Genomic DNA, 10,227 nt, shown 5'->3' on the forward strand with positions numbered 1-10,227 from the left:
TGCTGGGGAGAGCTTGCAGCCTAGACATAAGAGCCTTAGAGGGTGGCACTCAGTGGGTCATATAGATGGTGGGAGTGACAGTTGAGTTAGGAGGGCTGAATGAAAAGGGGCGTTGTGAGAGCAAGTTTTGAAGCCTTGGAGGCCACTGACTAGCCTAATATTGGAAGTGGGAGTGCGTTCCACAGGTCGGGGAGCATCATAGACCTAATCCTGGAGGAAGGAGTGCAGTGGGACGGGAGGGAGTGCAGGCCGAAATGAGAATGGAGATATAAGGGGAAAGGAGTAGCTGTGGGCTTTGTAGAACAGGGTGAGGAGTTTGAACCTGATTCTGTAGGAGACAAAGAGCCAGTGTATCGATTGACAGAGGGGTGTAGCTGAGCGGAAAAGAAGCTGTGCAGCACTGTGTAGGTTAAATTGAACAGATGAGACTGGGGAGGCCAGAGAGAAGATTACAGGAATTAAGGTGAGAGATGAGGGCGCGAAGGAAAGTTCTGGCTGCTTCCAAGGTGAGAAACGGTCAGAGGTGGCAGAGGAAGGAGTCATAGATGATTCCCAGGCAGCAGACTTGAGAGAGACCGGAGAGTTTTCTCTTCAACAGGCAGGGAGAGGAGTGGAGCGGTGGAAACAATGATTTCAGTCTTAAACATAGTCGCTGGGACATCCATGATGAGACAGCAGGAAACACCAGAGGGGAGGAGAAGCCATCAGGGAAGGAGAGGAAAATTTGGGTGTCATCAGTGGAACTGACGAGATCATCAAGGAGATGTAGAAGGCCAAGAACAGATCCTTGATTGATTCCAATGATTGCTTTATCTCTATACTGGTGATAAGCAACAGATATGATCTTTTGAACGGTCACCTGCAGCCCCCAGCATCCTCCCTGCTTTACTGTCAGGTTTGTTTGTTTGTTTGTTTGTTTGTAGTGGCTTGTAACACTTGATTTCGGCTACGTTCATGAGAATGCGGCATGGACTTATTTCCTAGGATATTAAGAGGCCTCAGTCGAGTTGTGGCCAGCCCACAGAATAGCTGCCACCACTGTGTGTAATGACCTGGACACTGGTTATAAATGAAATTAGTATCTAGCATGGGCTGCTTAGGGTTCTGTTTGCTGTTATTATTGTTATTTTTTCACCTTAACGCCTCTCTCTTCAGATATATTGTCTATGACATTGCCCAAGTCAATCTGAAATATCTCCTGAAGCTGAAATTCAATTACAAAGGGGGACTTCTGTGGTGATCAGCACCATCCTGCATACAGCAACTTTATTTGTAGATATATAAACCTTAAAACTGACCTAAAGCCCTCTTTCGGCTACCTAACTACTTTCCAAGAACTTCCACGGTGCACACACCAGAACTTTTGCTTTGTACCTTTACTGACCAGAGGGGGGCAGTAGTGATATGCACCATAATATATTGCTAACCCCACAAGCAATTTAACAAGTGTGCAAAATATCCTCGTATGCAACTGACATAGAGAAGCTTCCTATAACTAGCTGGTAGGCCACCCTACCACGAGTCCCAGCTGCAGATACACTGCTTCTTATTCATGTATATTTGCTGATATTTGAATTTTTGCATCATGCTAGAGAAAACAAAACGGACGGGGGGAAAAACGGTAAGATGCAGCAAAGCAGATCTGGTCATATTAGCATTTTTAAGGAAAGATGTATTGCCTACTTTTTGTTGAAACCGTTCTTCCATTACTTTCAGAATTGTTAAAAGTTTTTTCTTTATTTTAAGGTAAAAAAAAGAAAAAATGAATAAAACAAATTTCTTACCGGTTACTGTTTTGTACAGATGGGTGAATTATTTTCTTTTCATTATTTTGTTTTGTTATTATTTTTTTTAAGTAATGATTCCTGGAGTTTAGCTGGTTTATGAATTGCAGCAGAATACCCAGAATGCTTTTGGTTGTTAGAGTCCCTTGTCTATCAGTGATACCTACTACACGCCACAAAATAAAGCCATTCCCTTACTTTTCATGTTGACTCCTCCTTCTCCTTTTTTGTCTCACAAGACCATTGCTATTTAAAGTTGCACTACCACCTAGGAAACTATGGGGCAGATGTATTAACCTGGAGAAGGCATAAGGAAGTGATAAACCAGTGGTAAGTGCAAGGTGGTAAACGCACCAGCCAATCAGCTCCAATATGTAAATTAACAGTTGGGGGCTGATTGGCTGGTGCATTTGTCACCTTGCACTTATTACTGGTTTTTCACTTCCTTATGCCTTCTCCAGGTCAATACATCTGCCCCTATATCTGTAATGTTCCTAGTGAGCCAGGTATGGCCATGGTGAGCGCACCATCAATGGTGAAACTGCTGGTGACCATTGATGGTACCAAACTATGTAATGGAGGAACTTCGATGATTTCACCCACCGATGGCCATCTTTGCTCTTTCACTCACTAGCATGTGGGCCAATCGGAACCTGGGCTGGACTACAGGGGCGGGGCTAGGCTTCATGTCTCTGGTTCGACTGGGGGTAGTAGGACTCCTATATTTGTGAAATACATAGGGCATAGTTCAGCGTGGATCACTGTTCAGAGAAATCACAAATTGAGCGATTTATCGAACGACTGCGCATGCGTAGCGTTCGCATTGCACACGCGTGGGGTTACTAGCCACAGAAAATGCGCACAGATCATAATCGCGATGTAGCCGCTGTTTGTCTGACAGGAAGCCGGCGCGCTGGGCGGAAACCTGACTTGTGGGTGTGTAAAAAAAAAAAAAGATTTTAAACCTACCGGTAAATCTTTTTCTCCTAGTCCGTAGAGGATGCTGGGGACTCCGTAAGGACCATGGGGGTATAGACGGGCTCCGCAGGAGACATGGGCACTATAAAGAACTTTTAGTATGGGTGTTCACTGGCTCCTCCTTCTATGCCCCTCCTCCAGACCTCAGTACGAGAAACTGTGCCCAGAGGAGATGGACAATATGAGGAAAGGATTTTGTAAATCTAAGGGCAAGATTCATACCAGCCCACACCAACCACACCGTATAACCTTGAATATACGCAACCAGTTAACAGTATGAACAAAAAACAGTATCAGTCAAAGACCGATCTCAACTGTAACATAACCCTTATGTAAGCAACAACTATATACAAGTCTTGCGGATTCAGTCCGCACTGGGACAGGCGCCCAGCATCCTCTAGGAGAAAAAGATTTACCAGTAGGTTTAAAATCTTATTTTCTCTTACGTCCTAGAGGATGCTGGGGACTCCGTAAGGACCATGGGGTTTATACCAAAGCTGCAAACTGGGCGGGAGAGTGCGGATGACTCTGCAGCACCGATTGAGCAAACGTGAGGTCCTCATCAGCCAGGGTATCAAACTTGTAGAATTTAGCAAAAGTGTTTGAACCCGACCAAGTAGCTGCTCGGCAAAGCTGTAATGCCGAGACGCCTCGGGCAGCCGCCCAAGAAGAGCCCACCTTCCTAGTGGAATGGGCCTTTACCGAATTTGGTAACTGCAATCCAGCCGTAGAATGAGCCTGCTGAATCGTGTTACAGATCCAGCGAGCAATAGTCTGCTTAGAAGCAGGTGCGCCAACCTTGTTGGCTGCATACAGGACAAACAGAGCCTCTGTTTTCCTAACCCTAGCCGTCCTGGCTACATACATTTTTAAGGTCCTGACTACATCCAGGGACTTGGAGTCCTCCAAGTCACCCGTAGCCACAGGTACCATGATAGGTTGGTTCATATGAAATGAAGAAACCACCTTAGGCAAAAATTGAGAACGAGTACCCAATTCTGCTCTATCCACATGAAAAATCAAGTAGGGGCTCTTGTGAGACAAGGCCGCCAACTCTGACACCCGCCTTGCAGATGCCAAGGCTAATAACATGACCACCTTCCAGGTGAGAAATTTGAATTCAACCGTTTGAAGGGGTTCAAACCAGTGTGATTTAAGGAACTGTAACACCACGTTAAGGTCCCATGGTGCCACTGGGGGCACAAAAGGAGGCTGGATGTGCAGCACTCCCTTTACAAAAGTCTGGACTTCTGGGAGAGAAGCCAATTCCTTCTGAAAGAATATAGATAGGGCTGAAATCTGAACCTTAATGGAGCCTAACTTCAGGCCCATATCCACTCCTGTCTGTAGGAAGTAGAGAAAACGGCCCAGATGGAAATCTTCCGTAGGAGCATTCTTGGCTTCACACCAAGATACATACTTCCTCCAGATACGGTGATAATTCTTCGCCGTTACCTCCTTCCTAGCCTTTATCAAAGTAGGTATGACTTCTTCCGGAATACCTTTCTCAGCTAGGATTCGGTGTTCAACCGCCATGCCATCAAACGCAACCGCGGTAAGTCTTGGAACACGCAGGGCCCCTGTTGCAAGAGGTCCTCCCTGAGAGGAAGAGGCCACGGATCTTCTGTGAGCATCTCCTGAAGATCCGAATACCAGGCCCTTCGAGGCCAATCTGGGACGAGTATTGTCTGTACTCTTTTTCGTCTTATGATTCTCAACACTTTTGAGATGAGAGGCAGAGGAGGGAACACATAGACCGACTGAAACACCCAAGGTGTCACTAGGGCGTCTACTTCTACTGCCTGAGGGTCCCTTGACCACCTGGCACAATACCTCCGAATCTTCTTGTTGAGGCGTGACGCCATCATGTCTATTTGAGGAAGTCCCCAATGACTTGTTATCTCTGCAAAAACTTTGTGATGAAGTCCCCACTCTCCTGGATGGAGATCGAGTCTGCTGAGGAAGTCTGCTTCCCAGTTGTCCACTCCCGGAATGAAGACCGCTGACAGAGCGCTTACGTGATTTTCCGCCCAGCAAAGAATCCTGGTAGCTTCCGCCATTGCCACTCTGCTCCTTGTCCCGCCTTGGCGGTTTACATGAGCCACGGCTGTGACGTTAATGTGTAGACAAACCTCATGGCTTGACCATAGTCCCTGAAAATTTCTTCCTTGTGTGACTGCTCCCCATCCTCGGAGGCTCGCGTCCGTGGTCACCAGAACCCAGTCTTGAATGCCGAACCTGCGACCCTCGAGAAGGTGAGCACTCTGCAGCCACCACAGGAGAGACACCCTGGCCCTGGGGGACAGGCTTATCTTTTGATGTATTTGCAGATTTGACCCAGACCACTTGTCCAGAAGGTCCCACTGAAACGTCCTCGCATGGAACCTGCCGAAGGGGATGGCCTCGTAGGCTGCCACCATTTTTCCCAGAACTCGAGTGCATTGATGAACAGACACTCTTTTTGGTTTTAGCAGGTCCCTGGCCGTGTTCTGGAGGTCCTGGGCTTTTTCCATTGGTAGAAAAACCCTCTTCTGTCCCGTGTCCAGAATCATGCCTAGGAATGATGGTCGAGTCGTTGGAATCAACTGTGACTTTGGCAGATTGAGAATCCAACCGTGTTGTTGTAACACTCTCAGGAAGAGCGACACGCTTTTCAGCAATTGATCTCTCGATCTCGCTTTTATCAGGAGATCGTCCAAGTACGGGATAATTGTGACTCCCTGCCTGCGCAGGAGCACCATCATTTCCGCCATCACCTTGGTGAAAACCCTCGGGGCCGTGGAAAGCCCAAACGGCAACGTCTGAAACTGGTAATGACAGTCCTGTACCGCGAATCTCAGGTACTCCTGATGAGGAGGAAATATGGGGACATGAAGGTAGGCATCCTTCACGTCCAGTGACACCATAAAATCCCCTCCTTCCAGACTGGATATCACAGCCCGGAGCGATTCCATCTTGAATTTGAACTTTTTCAAGTACAGGTTTAGCGATTTTAGATTTAAAATGGGTCTGACCGAACCATCCGGCTTCGGGACCACGAACAGGGTTGAATAGTACCCTTTCCCTTGTTGGATCAGGGGAACCTTGACAATCACTTGCTGCTGACACAGCTTTTGAATTGCAGCTAATACTACTTCCCACTCCGGGGGAGAAGCTGGCAAGGCCGATTTGAAAAATCGGCGAGTGGGCACCTCTTCGAACTCTAGTTTGTAACCTTGGGATACAATTTCCATCGCCCAAGGACGACGCCTGAAAGACCCCAAACCTGGCTGAAAAGTCGAAGACGTGCTCCCACCGGTGCGGACTCCCACCGTGAAGCCCCAGTGTCATGCGGTGGATTTAGCAGAAGCCGGGGAGGACTTCTGCTCCTGGGAACTAGCCGAAGCAGGTGTTCTCTTACCTCTGGCGAGGAAAGAGGAGCCCCGACCTCTTCTGGACTTATGCGACCGAAAGGACTGCATCTGATATTGTGGAGTTTTCTCTTACGTCCTAGAGGATGCTGGGGACTCCGTAAGGACCATGGGGTATAGACGGGCTCCGCAGGAGACATGGGCACCTATAAAGAACTTTAGATGGGTGTGCACTGGCTCCTTCCTCTATGCCCCTCCTCCAGACCTCAGTTAGATCTTGTGCCCAGAGGAGAAGGGTGCATTGCAGAGAGCTCTCCTGAGTTTTCTGTGTAAAAGAATTTTGTTAGGTTTTTTATTTTCAGGGAGCTCTGCTGGCAACAGGCTCCCTGCATCGTGGGACTGAGGAGAGAGAAGCAGACCTACTTAAGTGATCGTCTCTGCTTCTTAGGCTACTGGACACCATTAGCTCCAGAGGGAGTCGGAACACAGGTCTCACCCTGGAGTTCGTCCCGGAGCCGCGCCGCCGTCCTCCTCGCAGAGCCAGAAGAAAGAAGCCGGGTGAGTATGAGAAGTAAAGAAGACTTCAGATCTTCCTGAGGTAAGCCATTGCTCCCACACACGGGCACAGATGGGTGCAGGGCGCAGGGGGGGCGCCCTGGGCAGCAATAAACCTCGTTTTTGGCAAAATTGTATATATTAGGCTGCGGAGGCAGCAAATAGATAATCCCCCGCCATTTTTCTGAAAATTGAAGCGGGACAGAAGCCCGCCGCTGGATGGGGCGGATCTTGATCCCTCAGCATCTAACCAGAGCCATTTTCTCCACAGAAGCTGCAGAGAACGCTGGCTCCCCGGACTCTCCCCTGCTGAGCGCATCAGAGGGCTGAAAAAGAGGATGGGGGCACATTACAGGCGCAGTGAGTGGGAATATTCATATAAAAGCGCTATCTGTGTTTTCCAGGGTCAGTTTGGCGCTGGGTGTGTGCTGGCATACTCTCTCTGTCTCTCCAAAGGGCCTGGTTGGGGAATTGTCCCCTTATAGGTATATCCCTGTGTGTGTGGGGTGTCGGTGCGTGCGTGTCGGCATGTCTGAAGCGGAGAGCTTATCCAAGGAGGAGGTGGAGCAGATGAGTGGTGTGTCCCCGTCGGTGGTGCCGACTCAGGAATGGATGTATATGTGGCATATGTTAAATGCAAAGGTAGCATCATTGCATAAGAGGCTGGACAAAGCAGAATCCAGGGAGCCATCAGGGGGTCAATCCTCAGATTGGACTGACTCACAGGGCCCGTCGGGGTATCAAAAGCATCCCTTGTCACAAGTTGTGGACACAGTTACTGACACGGACTCTGATTCCAGTGTCGACTATGATGAAGCTAGATTGCACCCTAGGGTGACTAAAAGTTTTCAGTGTATGATTATTGCAATAAAGGATGTTTTACAAATCACTGATGAACCCTCTGTTCCCGACACGAGGGTACACATGTTTAAAGGAAAGAAGCAGGTAGTAAACTTTCCCCCATCTCATGAACTTAACGAGTTATTTGAAAAAGCTTGGGAATCTCCAGATAAGAAACTGCAGATTCCCAAGAGGGTTATTATGGCGTACCCTTTTCCTACACAGGACAGGGCACGTTGGGAATCTTCTCCCACAGTGGACAAGGCTCTGACACGCCTGTCCAAGAAGGTGGCGCTGCCGTCTCCAGGCAGGAGACTACATTAAAGTCTATTTATACGCATACTGGTACCTTACTCAGACCGGCAATCGCGTCGGCATGGGTATGTAGCGCAGTTGCAGCTTGGACAGATACCCTGTCGGCTGACCTTTATACCCTAGATAGGGATACTATTTTGTTAACTTTAGCCCATATTAAAGACGCAGTCTTGTATATGAGAGACGCTCAAAAGGACATTGGGTTGCTGGGTTCCAGAGCCAATGCCATGGCTATTTCAGCGAGACGATCCTTATGGACCCGCCAATGGACGGGTGATGCGGACTCGAAAAAGCATATGGAGGTTTTACCCTATAAGGGTGACGTGTTGTTTGGGGATTTGCTCGCGGACCTGGTTTCCACAGCTACCGTGGGTAAATCTACCTTTCTCTGACGTCCTAGTGGATGCTGGGAACTCCGTAAGGACCATGGGGAATAGCGGCTCCGCAGGAGACTGGGCACAAAAGTAAAGCTTTAGGACTACCTGGTGTGCACTGGCTCCTCCCCCTATGACCCTCCTCCAAGCCTCAGTTAGATTTTTGTGCCCGGCCGAGAAGGGTGCATTCTAGGAGGCTCTCCTGAGTTTCTTAGAAAAAGTTTAGTTTTAGGTTTTTTATTTTCAGTGAGACCTGCTGGCAACAGGCTCACTGCATCGAGGGACTAAGGGGAGAAGAAGCGAACCTGCCTGCTTGCAGCCAGCTTGGGCTTCTTAGGCTACTGGACACCATTAGCTCCAGAGGGACCGAACACAGGCCCAGCCTCGGAGTCCGGTCCCAGAGCCGCGCCGCCGGCCCCCTTACAGAGCCAGAAGCAAGAAGAGGTCCGGAAAATCGGCGGCAGAAGACATCAGTCTTCAACAAGGTAGCGCACAGCACTGCAGCTGTGCGCCATTGCTCCTCAGGCACACTTCACACTCCGGTCACTGAGGGTGCAGGGCGCTAGGGGGGGGCGCCCTGAGCAGCAATATAAACACCTTGGCTGGCGAAAATACACCACATATAACCCCCAGGGCTATATGGATGTATTTTAACCCCTGCCAGAATTCACCAAAAAGCGGGAGAAAAGGCCGCCGAGAAGGGGGCGGAGCCTATCTCCTCAGCACACGGGCACCATTTTCCATCACAGCTCCGCTGGAAGGACGTCTCCCTGACTCTCCCCTGCAGTCCTGCACTACAGAAAAGGGTAAAAAAGAGAAGGGGGGGCACTAATTTGGCGCAGTTTTGATAATAACAGCAGCTATAAAGGGAAAAGCACGTTATATAGTGGTATTCCTGTCTATATATAGCGCTCTGGTGTGTGCTGGCATACTCTCCCTCTGTCTCCCCAAAGGGCTAGTGGGGTCCTGTCCTCTATCAGAGCATTCCCTGTGTGTGTGCTGTGTGTCGGTACGTTTGTGTCGACATGTATGAGGAGGAAACTGATGTGGAGGCGGAGCAATTGCCTGTAATGGTATGTCACCCCCTTAGGGGGTCGACACCTGAGTGGATGAGCTTATGGAAGGAATTAGACAGTGTCAGCTCTTTACAAAAGACAGTTGATGACATGAGACAGCCGGCTACTCAGCTTGGGCCTGTCGGGGCGTCTCAAAGGCCATCAAAGGCTCTGAAGCGCCCGTTACCTCAGATGGCAGATACAGATGCCGACACGGATACTGACTCCAGTGTCGACGGTGAAGAGACGAATGTGACTTCCAGTAGGGCCACACGTTACATGATTGAGGCAATGAAAGATGTTTTACACATTTCTGATATTACAAGTACCACTAAAAAGGGTATTATGTTTGGTGAGAAAGAACTACCCGTAGTTTTTCCTGAATCTGATGAATTAAATGAAGTGTGTGATGAAGCGTGGGTTTCCCCCGATAAAAAACTGATAAATCCTGAAAAGTTATTGGCATCATACCCTTTCCCGCCAGAGGTTAGGGCACGTTGGGAAACACCCCCTAGGGTGGATAAAGCGCTCACACGCTTGTCAAAACAGGTGGCACTACCGTCTCCTGATAAGGCCGCCCTTAAGGAACCTGCTGACAGAAAGCAGGAGAATATCCTAAAATGTATATACACACATACTGGTGTTATACTGCGACCAGCAATCGCCTCAGCCTGGATGTGCAGTGCTGGGGTGGCTTGGTCGGATTCCCTGACTGAAAATATTGATACCCTGGATAGGGACAGTATATTACTGACTATATTGCATTTAAAAGATGCATTTTTATATATGCGTGATGCACAGAGGGATATTTGCCGACTGGCATCAAGAGTAAGTGCGCTGTCCATTTCTGCCAGAAGAGGGTTATGGACGAGGCAGTGGTCAGGTGATGCGGATTCCAAAAGGCATATGGAAGTATTGCCTTATAAAGGGGAGGAGTTATTTGGGGTAGGTCTATCAGACCTGGTGGCCACGGCAA

General features: G+C 48.8%; 1 protein-coding gene across 1 annotated transcript in view; it reads left to right on the plus strand.

The window, feature by feature from the left end:
- PARP1 (poly(ADP-ribose) polymerase 1) overlaps nt 1-1,988 on the plus strand; it is an 82,047-nt gene extending 80,059 nt beyond the window's left edge. Inside the window, exon 23 of the mRNA XM_063918961.1 lies at nt 1,156-1,988. Coding sequence (XP_063775031.1) covers nt 1,156-1,240 — 85 coding nt within the window. The 3' untranslated portion in view covers nt 1,241-1,988. The remainder of the gene's footprint in view (nt 1-1,155) is intronic.
- Nucleotides 1,989-10,227: the final 8,239 nt, after the last annotated feature.

This window comes from Pseudophryne corroboree, chromosome 4 (assembly GCF_028390025.1).
Source record: "Pseudophryne corroboree isolate aPseCor3 chromosome 4, aPseCor3.hap2, whole genome shotgun sequence".
NCBI lineage: Eukaryota > Metazoa > Chordata > Amphibia > Anura > Myobatrachidae > Pseudophryne > Pseudophryne corroboree.